Source organism: Taudactylus pleione, unplaced genomic scaffold, assembly GCF_031769625.1.
Source record: "Taudactylus pleione unplaced genomic scaffold, aTauple2 ptg000897l, whole genome shotgun sequence".
Lineage (NCBI taxonomy): Eukaryota > Metazoa > Chordata > Amphibia > Anura > Myobatrachidae > Taudactylus > Taudactylus pleione.
The window spans coordinates 2,948,338-2,969,467 of record NW_028285298.1 but is presented as its reverse complement, the minus strand read 5'-3'; the positions used below and the strand labels follow the sequence as shown (position 1 = coordinate 2,969,467).

General features: G+C 45.9%; 2 protein-coding genes across 2 annotated transcripts in view; one reads left to right on the top strand and one right to left on the bottom strand.

Annotated features, from left to right (window-relative positions):
- The window catches only part of LOC148474082 (uncharacterized), a 73,100-nt gene that overhangs the window by 18,773 nt on the left and 33,197 nt on the right, over positions 1-21,130 (bottom strand). The window lies entirely within an intron of this gene.
- LOC148474083 (uncharacterized) lies at positions 490-18,264 on the top strand. The gene is made up of 4 exons (XM_088459149.1): positions 490-706; positions 927-1,205; positions 14,194-14,288; positions 17,229-18,264. Exons 1-4 carry the CDS (start codon positions 631-633, stop codon positions 17,301-17,303), a joined length of 525 nt encoding a protein of 174 aa, XP_088315275.1. The 5' UTR covers positions 490-630; the 3' UTR covers positions 17,304-18,264.

Genomic DNA, 21,130 nt, shown 5'->3' with positions numbered 1-21,130 from the left:
GACATGCAGCAACCTGACGAGGTCGTCAGGTTGGCCTGCATGTCAGCGCGATGAACGATGATGACGAACGACCCGCGGGAACGCGCGTCGTCGTCATCGTTCATCTTTTTTGTGTTAAAAATGGACGATAAAGTGGACGACTGATCGATAACGATATCGTTCAGTCGTCCACTTTAATCGCCCAGTGTGTACGCACCATTAGTTTAGTGATCTAACTTTATTTAAATGTTTTAATATAAAATTTTTCTGAATAAGAAGCTGGAAAGTGAATAAAAAGTGAATAAGCTAACCTCAGTCTCGTGCCAAGTGTGTCCTTACCATGGTTTTATTAATACTCTCGAGTCCTGACTCCTGCCCAAAGATTCTTCCCTCCGGAAAGTTATGATGGCAGTTACCCGCCCCCTGCACCTGATTGGTCTTCTTCCCTCCGGAAAGTTATGATGGCAGTTACCCGCCCCCTGCACCTGATTGGTCTCTGGAGACATGAGCGAACGCAGCGATAGGAGGAAGATGCCGGCTCTCCTGGCTGCTCGGGTGGGACTCGGGAGTGTCTTCGGTCCGGTGTAGACTCAGTGACAGACACGGACGGACGGTCAGGACTGAGGAATCAGGTCCCAGGATCCCCTAGTGATGGAGGTGCATGCGCTGTCCGCTCTGCTGCTCTGTATCTGGGCACTACGTGCAGCGGGTAATGCCACCCCACCAGGTGAGGCGCTGATAGACCCTAGCTGGGGACTGATTACCATTAGTGGGACAGGGGGGTGTCATAGTAGCAGGTTGTGGCTTGTATGCCCACCCAGGGCAGGCAGCGAGTCTGGGGCTCACCGGACATGCTGGGACTTGTAGTACTATAGCCATGCAATGATAGCTAATACTAGTTCAGCTGTTATAGAAGAAGAGTAACCTGACCTCTGTATGTTCGGCAGGTGCCCAGGTCCTGCAGGAGGCGGCAGCCCAGCAATGTGTGCCTACAGCAATATGCCTGGGAGACCCGGCGGCCGCTGGACGCAGCAGGATACTTTGCAGAAGTTTTCACTGTGAGCTGTTAGATGGTGTCATCATAGATCAGTATAAAGAGACTGCTGATGTAACCGGTAACTGTGTGATGTCACGCTCTGGGACACCCCTTGTAGACTGTAACGTGACGCGGACTAGTGGATCAGGACAGAGGATGTCTGTGCATTTCGCCTATAAGTGCATGGAAGGTAAGAGACACCAACTGTGGGGTGATTATAAACTGGGTCCAATATTCTGTAACCATGAAAATGCTTATGTAATCTGGTTTGTATTTGTGTGTATAAAGGAGAGGTAAGTAACGTGCGTATAATGGAGAGGCAGGTAACGTGTGTGTGTATAATGGAGAGGCAGGTAATGTGTGTGTGTGTGTGTATAATGGAGAGGCAGGTAATGTGTGTGTGTGTGTGTGTGTGTGTGTATAATGGAGAGGCAGGTAATGTGTGTGTGTGTGTGTGTGTGTGTGTGTGTATAATGGAGAGGCAGGTAATGTGTGTGTGTATAATGGAGAGGCAGGTAATGTGTGTGTGTGTGTGTGTGTGTGTGTGTGTATAATGGAGAGGCAGGTAATGTGTGTGTGTGTGTGTATAATGCAGAGGCAGGTAACGTGTGTGTGTATACAGTGGCGTCTCTCCCCGCGGTGACACCCGGTGCGGGGAGAGACGCTATGCGCGCGGCACCTGACAAAAGGGGGCGTGACAATAGGCGAGGGGCGTGACATCACGGCCCTGGTCTTCAAGGAAGGGGCGTGACACTGAGCGAGGGGCGTGGTCCCGCGGCCCGGCCCGTGGCCGTGGTAACCAAAATCAATGAATGGCGTGGTGCCGGTGGGGGATGCAGGAGGCGCGGGCATGTGCGGTGCTGGCTCCCTCACTGACCGGAACCGAGTGCTGCACTTAATACTAAATGCAGCACCCGGCTGCTGTCACTGAGGGGGAGCCTGCTCCTTGGTGTCACCCCTCGGCGGGTGACACCCAGGTGCGGGCCGCACCCCCCTTGTGACGCCACTGTGTGTATAATGGAGAGGCAGGTAACGTGTGTGTATGTATAATGCAGAGGCAGGTAACGTGTGTGTGTGTGTGTGTGTGTGTGTATATATATAATGGAGAGGCAGGTAACGTGTGTGTGTGTATAATGCAGAGGCAGGTAACGTGTGTGTGTGTGTGTGTGTATATATAATGGAGAGGCAGGTAACGTGTGTGTGTGTGTGTGTGTGTATATATAATGGAGAGGCAGGTAACGTGTGTGTGTGTGTGTGTATATATAATGGAGAGGCAGGTAACGTGTGTGTGTGTGTGTATATATAATGGAGAGGCAGGTAACGTGTGTGTGTGTGTATAATGGAGAGGCAGGTAATGTGTGTGTGTGTGTATAATGGAGAGGCAGGTAATGTGTGTGTGTGTGTATAATGGAGAGGCAGGTAATGTGTGTGTGTGTGTGTGTAATGGAGAGGCAGGTAACGTGTGTGTGTGTATAATGGAGAGACAGGTAACGTTTGTGTATAATGGAGAGGCAGGTAATGTGTGTGTGTGTGTGTGTATAATGGAGAGGCAGGTAATGTGTGTGTGTGTATAATGGAGAGGCAAGTAATGTGTGTGTATAATGGAGAGGCAGGTAACGTGTGTGTGTGTGTGTGTGTATATAATGGAGAGGCAGGTAATGTGTGTGTATAATGGAGAGGCAGGTAACGTTTGTGTATAATGGATAGGCAAGTAACGTTTGTGTATAATGGAGAGGCAGGTAACGTTTGTGTATAATGGAGAGGCAGGTAATGTGTGTGTGTGTGTATAATGGAGAGGCAGGTAATGTGTGTGTGTGTGTATAATGGAGAGGTAGGTAATGTGTATGTGTGTGTGTATAATGGAGAGGCAGATAATGTGTGTGTTTAATGGAGAGGCAGGTAATGTGTGTGTGTGCATAATGGAGAGGCAGGTAACGTGTGTGTGTGTGTGTGTATAATGGAGAGGTAGGTAACGTGTGTGTGTGTGTGTGTATAATGGAGAGGCAGGTAATGTGTGTGTATAATGGAGAGGCAGGTAATGTGTGTGTATAATGGAGAGGCAGGTAATGTGTGTGTATAATGGAGAGGCAGGTAATGTGTGTGTATAATGGAGAGGCAGGTAATGTGTGTGTGTGTATAATGGAGAGGCAGGTAATGTGTGTGTATAATGGAGAGGCAGGTAATGTGTGTGTGTGTGTGTGTGTGTATAATGGAGAGGCAGGTAATGTGTGTGTGTGTATAATGGAGAGGCAGGTAATGTGTGTGTGTATAATGGAGAGGCAGGTAATGTGTGTGTGTGTATAATGGAGAGGCAGGTAACGTGTGTGTGTGTATAATGGAGAGGCAGGTAACGTGTGTGTGTGTATAATGGAGAGGCAGGTAACGTGTGTGTGTGTATAATGGAGAGGCAGGTAATGTGTGTATAATGGAGAGGCAGGTAACGTGTGTGTGTATAATGGAGAGGCAGGTAACGTGTGTGTGTGTATAATGGAGAGGCAGGTAACGTGTGTGTGTGTGTGTGTGTATAATGGAGAGACAGGTAACGTGTGTATTATAGAGAGACAGGTAACGTTTGTATATTAGAGAGGCAGGTAACGTGTGTGTGTGTGTGTGTATAATGGAGAGGCAGGTAACGTGTGTATAATGGATAGACCTATAACTTGTGTGTAAACAGTATGGGCAGTATTCAGTTGTTATAGCGCCTGATCTCCCGTCTAAAGTGATGGGAGATCATGGGGCGCTATTCAATTGTTTCTGTTTTTCGCGACCAAAGTGCTGGACGCGATCGCGAAAAGTGACGTTTGGCCACCGAAACATGTCACTTTTCGCCCATTTCAGCTCTCACCCTCCTGGAGCTGCGAGCTGAAATGGTGCGCCAGCAGCTGATCACACCCGACAGGAGGAACAATTGAATAGCTCCTGGCGGGCCCGTACAAGTGGCGAAACAATTGAATACCACCCTATATGTGTATATATACATATAGTTAGGGCCCCATTTATTAATGATCGCATGACATTACCGCCCTGATCACTTTGCAAGATGTGACCATACCGGTGGAATGTATCATCCGGCAGGGACTGGGGCTCCGAACAGATGTGCCCAGAGCGCAGCCACCCCGGCTGTCCAGCTGACTGCATATGCGCCATTGCCAGGGAGGGTCCCGGGGGAAGCCTCTCCTGGCTAATTATGCTCTGTGTAGCCCATAGGGTTAGCTGAGGGGGCCAAGTTGTTACATTTTACAGCATCACATCCCCCATAGAAACCAGCAGGTATCGGAGATATCAACTGCGGTCCCTCCTTCATACATCTATGGGAAACTTAATATTTGTGGTTAACCCCCGAAAAGGGGTGTTTTGGGGATTAAGCCGCAATTATACAATGATAAATGGGCACCTTAGTGTGTATATTTGGTGTGTGGAGTGATACATTTAACAAGGTATTTGTTTCAGTGTGCATATCTATAAATAGATGTCTGTATGTCTCTGTGAGTAGTTGGTCACTCTGCTCAGCAGATAAACAATTTAGGGTGCCAGAGAAGTCAATAGTATGGGGCAGAGCTTCCCAAACTTGGTCCTCAAGCGACCCTAACAGTCCAGGTTTTAAGGATATCAATGTTTGACCATTAGTGCCTCAGTCAATTTGACCACCTGTGCTCAACCATGGATATCTCTAAAACCTGAACTATTGGGGTGCCTTGAGGACCGCATTTGGGAACCTCTGGTACATGGTGTGGGATGCATGAAGCACCGCATTTGGGATGAGATGTATCCCACGACCCTTCGCATGCATGCCGGCGTGAGTAACGCCGGTATGCATGGCAAACACCGCCAAAGACCACTCAGTAAAAGCGGCCCTTTGCGATGGATGGGCCTTTGGGTCTATGACCCAGAAGCTCCTGTGGCGTCCTGCTGTCCATACGCTGCCAATTCAATACTTAGTATTCTCATTTATTAACCACTTAAGTACTCTCTTCCTGCCCAATGATATCCTTTCATCAGATAATTGCACCCAAAGCACACAGAAATACAAGTCCCATTCATCTGACCTTAAATTAACAGGCCATACCATTACCTCACTATTAAATAAAGTTATACCCACCAAAAGAATATGGATAGACAGACTTAAACCTGCCGCTTTTGCTCCCAGTCCTTTCAGAACTGCATGCTAATGCCCGCCGTCCCACAGATGAGACAACTGTTGGAAGAGAAGGGGCGGGCACATTCTCAGAGTGCGGTAGTTAATGGCGGAATGGATCGCAGAAATCCGTTACTGCCGTCACCTGTGGCATCCGGCAGCATTACTGGCTGGAACATCGAAACAGAGCCACAGGTTGCTGACCCCTGGAATATATAATCACGTTTAAGGAGTTTATCAAACCGCCCCAAAATTGCTGGGGAAGTTGGGTCTCCAGATGCAGATTCGTTTAAAGAAGAAAAAAAAAAAAAAATCCTTAATGTAATTTAATGCAGATAAAATGCTTTGTCTAATAAAACATTTTTTTCTGTTTTCCTCATCTGCTATTGCCATCCTGAGATCGCGATAGGCTAGCAGCACAGCCAGCAATGCAGGGTGTTTACACTGTCCTAATATAAAAAGAATAGACAACTTTACCAAGGCGCAACTGAAACTGGCAGCATAGAAATGTTGAAACAGTGCAATAGAATGTAGACAAGAATGCGCAATAAAATAAAGAGTGCAGCCACTATTCGTGTAAACGGGTAAGAAAAAAAAGGATTACACCAAATGGTAAGGCGCTCTCTAAATACCACGTACAATAAAATTGAAAAAATAATCACCCAGACTGATTAATCCTGTACAGATGTCTAGGATAAATGGTCACAGGGTTTGCTTCTCCTTTTAATGATAGATATCTTCAAAACCTATCTCCCATAACACTGCATATAATCAAATATACAAGTGCAGGTGGGCAATAAGAAGAAAACAGAACATAGGCCCTCATTCAGAGCCGTACGCTCTGAGCAGAGCGCACGCTCTGAATGAGGGCCGCCCTCCATAAAAATGGAGCGTCCTCCTGGACACTCGTATAGCTGTGGGTCACCACCCACAGCCTATACGAGCGTGCAGTTTGATGGCCGCGATGGTCGTGACCATCGCGACCATCGAAACTGCGAGCCGGAGCCTGCGGTTGAGGTTTTCAACCGCAAGCCCCGGAGTGATTTTGGCTCTATCAGAGCCAAAATCGCTCCCACTGACATCACCAGTGGGCCAGCTTCTGACGGGAGGCGTTCCCGTGGGAACGCCCCCGTCAGGGAGGCACGCCCACCAAAGGGGGCGTGCTGTCAATCAACATCGACAGCACGCCCCCTTTGATCAGACACAACGAGCGAAGGAAAGTCCTTCGCTCGTCGTGTCTGGCGCATGCGCACGACGGAGCTCCCTCCGTCGTGCGCATGCGCAGAGCACAACATCGACCCACTTGCGAGCGGACAGCCGCTTGCGAGTGGGTCTGAATCAGGCCCATAGTGTAGAACACCTTTGACATATAACAAGCGTTTAATAGAACAGGTTTACACTCACAAACATAGATAAAAATCAGCCATATAAATGAAATCCTGGGATGTCAGCACTGCAGCAGATGGGATGTAAACTCTGGCAGTCCTCAGGTGTTTAAAAGGACAATTCCTGGTCACTAAAAAACAAGTCACCCTAATTTGTATGGTACATGTGCAAAAAACAATATAACAAGAATTCCTTGCGCCAGTGGTTTTCCAATATGGTTCACTGTAATCAGCTTGTGTGGAGAACTTTGATGACACAATCTTCTTATATAAATGGCAATGTTGCTCCACAAAAACATGTGCAATAGTAGAATATTGGATGCTGACTGTGGGGTCTATTTAGCAATGATTTTTTTACATAAAAAATACGGAAACTATGATTTTCGTACTTTTTATGTAAATCCCCTATTCAGCAATGGGATAATGGGGAAGATAACGCAATTATTTTATCCATTGATTCCCATCTCGCTGAGTACCGCACTGTAGGGATCAGCTATTGATCTCTACAGTGCTTTAACACTTTTTGCTATTCAGCAAAGCAAAATGTGTTAAATCGCTCGATAAATATTTCCTTTATATAACGCCACCTCAGAATGGCGTTACATGCAGAAAATACTTATATTCCCCGAAAACTGCAGGGACCGAGGGACATTTTCCCATAAGTCCCTGCAGCTTCTTGCAAGCCACGCCCAGTCTCCGTTCCAGCTTCCCGGTGATCGGCAGCAGGTAAGTCACTCTAGAGGCTTTTAAACCCCCACGAAATTGATTGACATGTGTATACAGGCTTTATACTAGCCAGCATACATGTATATTTATGTGCTTTTATATTTAAAATATATATATAAATGTTAAATATAAAAGCACATAAATATACATGTATACAGGCTAGTATAAAGTTTAAGGTTAGGCGCCCCCCAGAAGGGTTAGGTTTAGGATACGAGAAGGGGGGTTAGGGTTATGCATCACTGGGGGGGAGGTTAGTTTTAGGCACCCCCCAGGGAGGTTAGGGTTAGGCATTACTAAGGGAGGTTTATGGTTATTTCGGGCAGGAATAGGAGATCCTCTGTGATCGGGCTTCCACAGTCTGGATTCTCCCCAACCCTTTCTGCTGTGCTCCAGATGAGGGTTATACTATATTTGTAGAGTCCATTACTAGAACTGAAGGGCAATAAGACTGTGGTAGAGCATATTAGCATACCATTGCAGCTCTTCCTGTGATGTCACAGTAGGGAGGGTGGTGCTTGGTCAGGACAAATAACATGGTTTGAAAACTGTTTAAGTGATCTTAGTTCATTTACAGGGGGTGGGTACGGGATGCCGGCACTTGGGATCCCAGCGGTGAGAATCCCGACGCCGGCATTCCGACAGGGTTAGCATACTGACACATGTTGGTCTGTATACTAACCCTCACCATCTTCTTACCCTAACCTTCCCTCTCTGGTGCCTGACCCTAAGTTCCACCTCCATGCACCCTAAACCTAACTCTCCCCCCAACCCCGCTACTTGCCTTCATTATCCCGGTGGTCGGGATGCCGGTGCCGGGATTATGGCAGGCGTCGGGTTTCTGGCGCCGGTAATGTAAGCGCCGGCATCCCGCACTTCATTAATACCCCCCCAAGTGGCAAAGTACCCAAAATAATATATAATATGTTATTATTTCTGTGATATTATTGTAACTGTTTTGCATTCATATTTCTGTAGGTCAACATTTTTTCCAATAAGTTATTGTGACTTTTTTCATCCGGAAGTAGTAAAAACTTAAGCTGGGTATACATCTGTCGATATATTGTTCATTCAATTGACGAACGATATATTGCGAGTGCATCGGTAGGTATGTACACCTGATATGTCTAAACGACATCGTTCAGACATATCAGGTTGGCCATGCAGCACAGCCGATGCCGATTTATCTGAAATTTATATCTGTGCATCTGCCTGTGTGTACAGACGACCCACCGCATGCCTGTCCCGTACACTGCTGTAAGAGTTGCTGACACTGACATCACAACTGGGCGGGCTAATTGCGGCCCCTCAGGTGCGGATGGTACAGGGCAGGCTGCTTTAGTGGGGTGCCGCTATAAGGGCAGGGCGCATTTTGCCACTTGCAGGTCGTGGCACCACTCTAAAACAGCCTAGCAGGTAGACTAAATAGTGTGTGTGTGTGTGTGTAGATAGATATGTTTCAAATAAATGCACAACTATTCCATTTGTCAGCGCTGAAGGTACAACTTCTAGTGCCATATTGTTATCGCCATAAATATGTCCAAAAGAACAGAGGGCGTTGCTTCAATTTGCATCAATGCAAAAAGTTCCATTCATTTCTTCATCTCCACTCAGTAATTAACACTATGGGCGGTATTCAATTAGTTTCGCGTCTGCGATAAAATTCCGTCTGCCGGACTTTTCGCCCACATCGCATGTTCTGGATGCGGGAAACTTATCGTGCGTGTCCCCGCTATTCGCCGTTTTCAATTCAAAAAGGCGTGAAAACGGCGACCCGCGAAGTGGGCGGAAAGTGGTATCCGAATTGGCGAAAACAGCCTGAACCCCCCAAATAGATGCAGAAACATTGGGGATCAATGCAGTAGTGCCCGATTAGCCCTAATAAAACTGTTTGGGGTACTTAAGTTGGTTCAATAGCTTCTAATTAGCGTCTTTGCACAAGTGGTGAAGAATGGCATTAAGCAGTATTTTTTGGTGAGAATAAGTAGTCCTGTCAAATTTGGGGTACCTGAAAATGGGTGCAAGCATATTTTAATGTCTCTAAAGTGAAGTTTTAATAAAAGTGAAAATCCTCCGTCACAAAAGCACCTGCAATCCCAAAAACACTTGGCCCCTTTTTAGAGCACCCCAGAACCTTATTTCGATAGTTTTTGAAGTTGTCCCCCTCACTTTGTGCTTTTTTGCCCCCAAAATGAAAGTACTTTTTTGGGGTGTTGAGTTTTTTTCTGGATTTTTTTTTTACGCAGTTGTCCTTTGGGGGCTGTTCCAAGGGTTCTGAGTGATTTCCCCACATTTGCACCCCAAAATAAAAATGTTGCACTTTCTCCTGCTTTTCAGAGGTGAATCTTTTTCGCCTATTACATTGCATTGACTTTCAGCGTACGCGAAAAGCGGCTGGAACTGAATACGGAGATAAGTTTTCACCACGTGAACAGATGCAATCAGTGATACTTTTTCACAGATCTCGGCTTTTCGCGGCTAATTGAATACGGCCCTATGCTGTTCACTAATGTGGAAAACATGGCATTGATTCTCATATCTTAGTAACACCATTAACACTATGTTGCTCACACATCCAGAAAACCTGGCACTGCTCAATGTATCTTCAGCAGCAAAATATAAGTTTAAAAACATGTTCACAATAATTAATTATTTCAGAAAACGTGGTAATGCTCCATAAATCATTGGCAACAGCAGATGTAATTAACAGCCCTGTGAATACAGGTATCCTTATGTCAGTGGTTCTCAAACTCAGTCCTCAGGACCTTACACAGGTCACGTTTTCCAGGTCACCCAGCAGGTGCTCAGGTGCACTCATTACGCATTGACACATTTTAAAAGATCCACAGGTAGAAGTAATTATTTCACTTGTGATTCTGTGAGGAGACATGGAAAACATGCACTGTTTGGGGTCCTGTGGACAGAGTTTGAGAACCTGTGACTTATGGCAATCTTGTTGTAACAGTCCTGTGAATACAGGTATACTTATGGCCAGTGTCGGACTGGGTAATGAAGGGCCCACCAGGAGAATGCCACAATGAGGGCCCACAAAAAGGGTGCTGCCAATCACCAGAAGCTATGGCCAACCAATAGAGAGGAGTGACAGGACATTAGAACGTTCAGCCCAGCAAATGGAATTATTAAATCCATTTTAATTGTTAAAGGTATCATAGACTGAAGGTAACCAACCTTGCTGCTTGTATTCCCCAAGTTTAGAGAGAGTGAAATAGCAGGAGATAGTTTAGGACAGGGGTAGCTAACCCTGGTCCTAGAGAGCTACCAACAGTGCTTGTTTTCCAGGTCTCCTCACAGAATCACAATTGAAATAATGAGCTGCACCTGTGGATATTTTCAAATGTGTTAGTGAGTAACTAATGCACCTGTGCACCAGCTTAGGTGGTCTGGAAAACGTGACCTGTTAGTAGCTCTCGAGGACCGAGGTTGGCTACTCCTAAACTTTAGGAGGTAAAAACATTGTCAATGAGATTTACAGACGTGTCCTTTTCCATCCTGGATGGTGCTGCAGCACACCACGGTATGCATGGCGCGAATAAGTCCCCACTAGCGGGTGCGTGCATGGTGTTCGCACCCGCGGATCGTATGGTACGATCCATGCCGCAACATGGCATACTGTGCCATGCGGGTGTGCAGCAATTTGCATGCCACGACTCACGGGCACGTTTGCCACTGATGCGGCCAAGATGGCACATCTGTAACAACGGCAATGACAATGTCAGTAAAACAGTATGGAGGCAGGGTAGTAAGCAGATAACTAGTAGATGTAAGCAAGAAGGTACAAAGTGCTACTTTTACAAATATTTATTAATAATTATATTTATTTTTGCTATTTTTATTATTTTTTCAAGTGCTGGTAATTTTTTTTATTTTTTCAGGTAGTTTATATTTGCTTTTGAAGTTGGTTAGGATTATTTACACTATTGTAGCAATTGTGACGCAAGATTCATTCTGTACTGTAGTTAGCTGAGAGAAATAGGGCCGTATTCAATAAGTTTTGCATCCGCGATAAAGTTCCGCCTGTCTGACTTTTTGATGACACCGTGTGTTTTGGATGCGAACACTTTTCGTGTGCGCCCCCGCTATTCGCTGTTTTCAATTCCAAACCATGTGAGAACGGCAAGCGGCAAATTCGGAACAGGCGAGAAGTACTGTCAGAATTGGGGAAATGAGCCTGAACCCCACCCCCCAAAAAAAATATGCACTAACATTGGAGATCAATGTAGATGTTTTCCAATAGCCCTAAGAAAACTATTTGGGGTACTGTACTTGTTTAAAATCCTTGTTATTAGCGTCCTTGTAAAAGTGGTGAAGAATGGCATTAAGCAGTATTTTTTGGGTGAAAATAAGTAGACCTGTCAAATTGGGGTACATGAAAATGGGTGCTAGCATATTTTAAAGTCTCTAAAGTGAAGTTTTAAAAAAACGTGAAAAACGCACCTGCTGCATGCACCTGCAATCCCAAAAACACCTGACCCATCCTTGCAGACCCCCAAGAAGTCTATTTTGCTACTTTTTATGCTTGTAACCCCACTTTGCAATTTTCGCCCCCAAAGTGAAAGTACTTTTTTAGGGTGTTCTTAGGATATTTCAACACAGAACCCTTGGGACAGCCCCCCAAGGGACAACTGAGTGTTTTTTCCATGTTTGCACCCCAAAATAAAGATGTTGCACTTCTTTGCACCTGCTATTCTTAGGCAAATCTTTTTCGCCTATTACATTGCATTGACTTTCCGCGTAGGCGAAAACCGTCTGGAATTTAATACGGCGTTAAGTTCAAACCACGCGAAAAACCATCATCGGCGAAACTTTTTCGCGGATAAAGGCTTTTCGTGTCTAATTGAATATGGCCCATAGTTTGACTTGCAGTGTGTGCTGGAAGGCACACTGGTCTTGTCTCAGCTGGGAATGATTGCACACACATGGACGTAGGCTATATATTGATTGTTTAGGCTTATAGGGGGAGTGTTGATTTCTTGCACACACTTTTTACTACATCATGCTGTAGCATATGAATTGTTTATGGTGGTGACCAGGACATGATCAGCGAGAGGTCTGATATGAAGGACTAAGGGCTGCCTGCTTCACTGGTTTTGGACGGCCCAAAAAGGGACTGAAGTCGACAACAAGATTGCCATAAATAAACCTGTAGTCACAGGACTGTTCTGATTACATCTGTTGTTGCCGAAGATTTATGGAGCATTGCCACCTTTTCTGACAGAATGAATTATTTTGAACACATGTTTTAAGCTTATATGCTGCTGCTGAAGATATGTTGAGCAGTGCCAGGTTTTCTGGATGTGTGAGCCACACAGGCCGTATTCAATTTGGAGCGAAAAGTCAGTTGCCGGACTTTTCACTGACATCGAAGGTTTTGGGTGCGAAAAAGTATCGGGCGCACCCCCGCTTATCCCCGTATTCAAATCGGCGAAAACGAAATTGTCAAAAGTACTGTCATTTTTGGGGAAATCAGCCTGACACCCCCCAAAGGATGCTCTGACATGGGGGTTAACTGTGGGTACCCCCCGAATAGCCCTGCTAAAGGTATGTGGGGTCTTTAAATGGTCTCAATAGGTGCTGTTTTGCGTTTTTAAGAAGGTGGTGAAGAATAGCATTTAGGGGGGGGGGGGGGTTGTCAAAATGAGTAGTCCCATCAAATTTGGGGTACATGAAAATGGGTGCAAGCATATTTTAAAGTTGCTAATATCAAATTTTTAAAACCTTTAAAAAAATTCACCTGCCGCAACTACTTGCAATAAAAAATACACCAGGGCCATGCTTGGGGACCCCCCCCCCCCCCCCCCGAGTTAAATTTGCTAGTTTAGGAGTTTGTCCGCCCAACTTTGGTTTTTGTTTTTGCCCCCAAAACGAAAGTACTTTTTTGGGGTGTCCTTAAGGTACTTTAAAAAAAAAATGTTTTGACACAGATTACCTTTGGGGGACTGTCCAAGGGTTTCAGACGTTTGTACCCCAAAACCCCAATTCTGCAGTTTTACTCGCCACCTATTCATAGGTGATACTTTTTCGCCAGGTCTGATGCATTGACTTTTCGCATCGGCGAAAAGTCACACAAATTGAATACGGAGATAAGTGGAATCGGCAAAAATGACTTCATCAGCGAAAACATTTTGCCGAGAACGGCTTTTCGCAGCTTAATTGAATACGGCTCACAGTGTTAATGGTGTTACTGAAGATATGAGAATCAATGCCATGTTTTCCACATTTGTGAACAGCATAGCGGTGATGTAGAAATAAATGCAACTTTTTGCATTGATGAAAATTGAAGCAGCGCGCTCTGGCCCTGATTCAGACCCGCTCGCTCTGAATCAGGACCGGGCTTTTTTTTTTTTTAGAACGGGCTCTTGGCCGCCTGCATAGCTGTGGGTGACCAACCACAGCTATTGCGAGCGGCCATGATGATGGTCGCGATGGTCAAGACCATGTGGTAGGGTTTCGTGGCTGCAAGCCCCAGAGAGATTTCGGCTCTAACAGAGCCGGAATCTCTCCACTGACATCAGTGGGGCCGCCCCCAAACGACAGGCTTTCTCATGGGAACGCCTCTTTTGGGGCAGCCACGCCCCCCCCGGCCCGCCCACCAAAGGGGGCGAGCTGTCACTCAACATCGACAGCTCGCCCCCTTTGGTGCGAGACCCGGAGCGACGGAGTGCCCGTCGCTATCCGGGTCTCGCGCATGCGCACGACGGAGCCGGCTGAATCAGGCCCTCTGTTTTTTGGATGGATATATATATATATATATATATATATATATATATATGAAATATTGTAGATTTTATTTCTGTATGATCTTATCTAGTTGTAATTTTGCCTATATTAATTATATAAAAAATGTACTAGTGATATATCTTTCTGTATTAAACATGACAAATGTCGGACTGAATTTTGTTTTAATTTGTTCTTAGAAAGAAGCACATGGGGTGTAATTGTTACTGCTGTTTGCTGTACCCTGGGTTGGGTCCCTGTTTCGGTCCTGATGTTCATATTCCTCAGAAAACGGGTTAGTAATATGTATGACAATATTAGTGATGGGTTACTGTGAATGTACTGGTGTAGCTCTAAATGCAGGACGTCCCATCTGTAGGGCATAGGGGGACTTGTCTATGGTTTTATATCTTGATGCAATCAGGTGTTATCTGGATGTTTCATCCAGGCAGCTGAATAATGGAGATGGTCAGTCTCCATAATAGAAATACAATAATATACAGCGCATCAGTGTCCTCAAGGCCTGTAAACATTAGTTCAATTGAACGGCCGATCTATATCAGGTGCCAATCGGCCAGTGTGTACCAGCGATATGTCTGTGAACAATGTTGTTCAGATATATCCGCAGATATATTGTGGCATCGTGCTCTGTGTATGGGCGACCAGCTGACTGCCCGCACACTTGCTGCACGGGCCGGTGGTGATTGACAGCACGACTGGGCGGGCGCATGTAAATGCCCGCCCAGTTGTGACATCGGTCACGACAAATCGGTTAGTCTGTATGCAGAACATATGTTTTGCACAGTCTGCAGATATTTCGCTCTATCAGGTGTGCACCCACCTTAAGCGGGTAAAATACAAGATACCTATTGTTCTTTAATAAATGTTACAATAAAATAGCTATAAACAGTAGATAGCAACATACATTTATAGGCCCGAAAGTTAAATCAGTCAGATAAAGACAGAAATACTGTGGAAATCGGTTCCTTATCATCCAATTGTCATGTTTGTTAATAATATAAATAGGCCTAAAATTAGGTGCATGGCCCTGTTGAAATATTCTAAAGTGATCCAGCATAAAGTAGCTTGTTATCGGTTCCATGAGGATAGTATTGGGGTCAGTAGATGGCTGCCCTTTGGACTTGGCAAATTCACTGGTATTATTTCCATTTAAAGATGCCACAGAAGACCTTATAGTGCTGTGCTGCTGACAGGGTGGGTCATGGTGCGAGTGCTGCTGACAGGGTGGGTCATAGTGCGAGTGCTGCTGACAGGGTGGGTCATGGTGCGAGTGCTGCTGACAGGGTGGGTCATGGTGCGAGTGCTGCTGACAGGGTGGGTCATGGTGCGAGTGCTGCTGACAGGGTGGGCCATGGTGCGAGTGCTGCTGACAGGGTGGGTCATGGTGCGAGTGCTGCTGACAGGGTGGTCATGTGACGCGTTTCAATACTATCCTCAGGGCACCGCTAACAAATTACCATATGCTGGATAACTTTTGAATATTTAAAGGGCCATACACCTAATTTTAGACCCATTTATATTCACAACTAATAGGACAATTGGAGGATGAGTTTATTCCCAGAGTATTCCTGACTTTATCTGCAACGTTTTTGCATGTTCTGGGCAGTGATCACACTTGTTGGACATTATTTCAAAATAAACTGTGGTTAGCCCTCAATATGGCAGGAAAACGTCACCGCATAGACAGGGATAGCGGCAGCACAGGTACAGGTGGTGCTGAAGCGTAGACCGCACCCGCCCAGCTGGCTCCTATGCTCCAAACATAGCATTGTAGAGGCTTCTCATGGGGCAGGGGGGAGGTTGTGCTTCTGGTCATGCGCTGGGTGGATTATCCAGGTGCAAAAGCTCTTTGCCATTCTTCCTAAATGAGACCCAGTGCCTGCCTGTAACTGTGGGGTGAGTGAAACAAAAATGTGAGAATTTTTATTGCACTGGCTAATCCCGGGTCCCGTAACACTTCTCTCCTGACCACTACCGCTAGCCGCTATATAGCAGCACAGAGCAGGTGCATCACGCAGGGAGAGAGCAGAGACCGCTAGCCGCTATATAGCAGCACAGAGCAGGCACATCACCAGGGGAGAGAGCAGAGACCGCTAGCCGCTATATAGCAGCACAGAGCAGGCACATCACCAGGGGAGAGAGCAGAGACCGCTAGCCGCTATATAGCAGCACAGAGCAGGCACATCACCAGGGGAGAGAGCAGAGACCGCTAGCCGCTATATAGCAGCACAGAGCAGGCACATCACCAGGGGAGAGAGCAGAGACCGCTAGCCGCTATATAGCAGCACAGAGCAGGCACATCACCAGGGGAGAGAGCAGAGACCGCTAGTGCTCAGCAGCACAGAGCAGGCACATCACCAGGGGAGAGAGCAGAGATCGCTAGTGCTCAGCAGCACAGAGCAGGCACATCACCAGGGGAGAGAGCAGAGATCGCTAGCCGCTATATAGCAGCACAGAGCAGGCACATCACCAGGGGAGAGAGCAGAGACCGCTAGCTGCTATATAGCAGCACAGAGCAGGCACATCACCAGGGGAGAGAGCAGAGACCGCTAGCTGCTATATAGCAGCACAGAGCAGGCACATCACCAGGGGAGAGAGCAGAGACCGCTAGCCGCCATATAGCAGCACAGAGCAGGCACATCACCAGGGGAGAGAGCAGAGACCGCTAGCCGCTATATAGCAGCACAGAGCAGGCACATCACCAGGGGAGAGAGCAGAGACCGCTAGCCGCTATATAGCAGCGCAGAGCAGGCGCATCACCAGGGGAGAGAGCAGAGATCGCTAGCCGCTATATAGCAGCGCAGAGCAGGCGCATCACCAGGGGAGAGAGCAGAGACCGCTAGCCGCTATATAGCAGCACAGAGCAGGCACATCACCAGGGGAGAGAGCAGAGACCGCTAGCCGCTATATAGCAGCACAGAGCAGGCACATCACCAGGGGAGAGAGCAGAGACCGCTAGTGCTCAGCCGCAGTAGCCTTCCTGGACCCTCCCCAACCCAAAGGCGTGTACTGGGCATTGAGAGAAGTATTACGGGAGGGCAGTGATTGCCATGATTGCCCAAACCACACACCCGCCCCCTTCCTGGATCTGCCCCTGCCTTATTACTACCAGTGTTTCTGTATTGGGAGTATGTCTGTGGCCCTTGCAGTCTTGCACTGCATTTTATTGCATGATAAAAATATTTATTTGATTTGTTTTTATTTTATTTTTTAGCGCAAGACCCAGGAGCAGATTACTGATCCTGCAACTCTTTCCCCGATGATCCAGACAGCTGAGACACCTGTGTAATACCAACAGTGATCTGGAAAACATTCTTCATTGGTCTTATAAGTGCGTGTGACCGTACTGCAGAAAAGAGCTGGCTGGGCCGAAGACTTGTTTTTTACATGATATGATTTTATTTTTTTTTTTACATATTTTTTAATCCTGATAAAGTGACTTAATTGGGAAATATTTAGATAGAAGGAAATTATCTGCCCGTCTGTTCTGTACTGGGGCTCTGCAGAAGACACAAGACCAACCTTTATGTCTGGGGGGGAAAAAAATGATGTGAAACATTGAAGAGGGTTCTTTACAGTAAGAGCAGTGATACTGGAATATACTTTGAAGACTCGGTATTGCCAGACACTATATTCAAAATTGGATTGGACATGTTTATAGTAAAACAGAATGTTGGGGCAAGAACTGTAACTTATTAATATGTTGTTGTAAATTATTTTTTGGTAGCATATAGGTTCCGTTTAGCTTTCTACCAGCAAAACCAGAGTTAATGGCACACTACTTAACCCCAAAGCCTCCACTACAGATGAAATCAAATGTAACATCTGGCTGCCACATTAACAATAGACCTGAAATCCTACTGTCTTCCTGTAAAATGACAGACTACATCCGTCTATTCAGTTATATTACTTCATATTACAGATATATGGGAAACTCGATTGTCCAATCATGTTCCGAAACAGGGACTGTATGAAGGGTGTGATTATAATGATCTGCCATGTAGGGAACACACAGTAATCATGTATTTTCTGTAATTAAGTTTATTAACCACTTAACTGCTGGCAGCTGGGTTTTAGCTGGTACGTTCATATCCCATGCAGAGGAGTAGTGAGGGTGGTTCCAGAGGAGCACGAGCTCCATGCGACAAAATGGACAGAGGGTGCCATCCGGGGCTCTGGAATTCATGGAGCGCAACATAGTATGACTGCCGCCTGTTAGCTTTATCGCTGTTTGTTTGCTCTATATTCTAAATAAGTTACGGATCTGAGTTTTGTTTCCAAATGTAATGCCCCCTCAAGCTGCCCAGATTGCCTCCCCTCTGGCCCTGCCTCCTCTGTGATCATCTTCTGTCACCTCCCCTTTCCTGTCACATTGATTACATTCACTTCTCACCTCTCTAATTCCTTCCCCTCTCTACCCTGTGATTGGCTCTTTGCCCCTCTCCTTTTCTTATTAGCCTCTGTAACCTCCCCTCTCTGATCGGCACTTTCCTCTCCCCTCTCCTCTTTGATCCCCTTCCTCCTTCTCTACTCATTCTGTCCTTCAATGGATTTAATAGTTACACATCTGAGGTAAAAGCTTAAACTTCAATTATAAAGTATGAGATTAAAAAAAGTCACTGCTTTGCTATATAAAGTAATGAAGGTGTTCCCAGGCATGGCCATGCAGTGTTATTTTAAAGGTCTTTTAAAAAATATTAGGAGACCTGAAATAATAATAATAGTGGTAGACAGAACATGACATGGTTAGTAGTACTCACAGTAATATAGGTGCAATGTATATGTGTGAAGTAGGAGCATAGCTGAGAAGGGAGCTTCCCATAGGTGTTCCCACTCCAGTGATAGCTGCTCGGGGCAGTAATTGCAGTAATAAGCTGTGCACCCTGTGGAATCTCACTCTAGCACATTTATTCTGTCTATTTAAGTTAAATTATCAGAATATTATAATACAATCTGCTCTATTGACTAATAACAATGATATAAAGGAGATAATTCAGATCCTAGGTGCTATACAGAAATAAAGCCGAGCCAAAGGAGCTACCCCTTAATGTCAAATCACTGAAGCATTCCATTCCCCCAATGGGACCTCAACGCTCAGCGTCATACTGCCACTGTTTGCTGTTTTTCTCTTCACCAGTATTCCCCTGCAGGCTGGCCATACCCCATTGGCACAGTTCAGTACAGGGAGGGGGCGCTATGACATGCCCTTCTCCGGGCGCCATGGTTCCACGCTACTCCTCTGATCCCAAGCAGCACTGCTGCTTCCCCTGGCTTTTAAAGAGGAAACCTGTTCTGGGGGTTGGGGTGTATTATGCTCCATAAGACACTTGGGCAGAGGTTCCCAAAGTCCGCCATTACAGTCCACGCTTTAGGGACATCCAAGCTTGAGTCCAGATTGTTAAATCAAATGGATTGAGGTACTAATTAAGTCACCTGTGCTCAAGCATGGATATCCCTAAAAGGTGGACTGTAATGGTGGACTTTGGGAACCTCTGCACTAGGGCATGGAGGGGTTTTAAAATATGTTAATAAAATGACACTGGTCACTGTAGAAGGAGGGGGGGACCTGTGCAATAATGGAGGTCTTTTATACTAGAGGTAGGGTTACACAAATGGCAATCTATTACCATGTGGGGGGGGGGGGTAATACTAGTAGGGAGAAATTGCCACTTTGGGGTCTATTGCCAATGGGGGTGAGAGGCAATTTTACAATAGGAACCTATAAACACGGGGTGGTGTGACATCCCATAAACATTTTTATTTATTTTTAAATTTAAAAAAAAAATGTAATTCGTTTTTACTTAATTAATGTACAGGTTCTCAAACTCAGTCCTCAGGACCCCAAACAGTGCATGTTTTCCAGGTCTCCTCACAGAATCACAAGTTAAATAAATAGCTCCACCTCTGGATCTTTTAAAATGTGTCAGTGAGTAATGACTAGACGTGTGCTCCTGCTGGGTGACCTGGAAAACATGACCTGTGTGGGGTCCTGAGGACCGAGTTTGAAAAATGCACATTTTTTAAGGTGCGTTTCGTACAAAAAAAAAAAATCTTCATGTGGCTAATGCCCTGAAAGTGTAATTTTTACATGAAATGTGTTGTACATACTTTTGTTTGTTAATAAATTGAATGTTATTAGCCTTTTATTATTGCGCTTGAACTCTATACCCTGAGGAGAAATAAACCCTGTATGCTACATTAAACGGCAAAATGTGTGGTGATTCCTCTGCACCGGTGCCGCTAGATAATTGCCTAATAAAAACCTTATAAACTGAAGTCTGTTAGTCCAACAACAAAAAAAATCACCATTTTTTAAAACTCTCACTTTAGTAACTATACCCCTAAATCTCCTCTTGTATAACTTGAATAACAAAATTGCACCATGGTTATTAGAAATAAGTATCAGTATAATATAACTGAGCATATATCGTTCAGTTTTAAATCCTAGTGTCATCTGTGTTGAGCATATAGGGCCTGATTCAGAAAGGATTGCCATTGCAAAGCTGCACGCAGGTTATAGATATATGGTGTATGTACGCAGGCTATAGATAGATGTATGCAGTATGCACGCACGCAGCTTTGCAATTACATCCTTGCAATAATGCAAATGTAGCAGGAGCAGGGTTGCCTACCTTTAATATTCTCTTCCCGGGAGAAGCCCGGGTAAGAGAAGCAGCAGGGGGCCGACGGGGGCGGGGCTTGACGATTTGCGTCATTAAGCCCCGCCCCCTCGCTGTAAAATTGCCGCGATTGGGCACAATTTACATAGGGGGTGGGGCCAAATGCTGTGATTCATGCAGAATCATAGCTTAAGCCCCGCCCCCTTCACGGAGACCCGCGATTGCCGCGGGTGTTCTCCTAATTCTGCCCACTTCACTAGGAAGTGGGCAGAAAGCGGGAGAAATGCCTACCCTTCCGGGGGTGCGGGGGGTTACCCGAAAAATCGTGAGCCTCCCGCGAAAACCGGGAGGGTAGGCATGTATGAGCAGGAGGTGTATGACACTCCCTACTGCATTTGTAATCCCAGCACTGCGACGGAGGTCGCAGTCTGGGATCACCATCGTCATCATCGGTGGGCGATGGTCGCGAAGGTGGATGGTGCCGGGCCTCAGGACT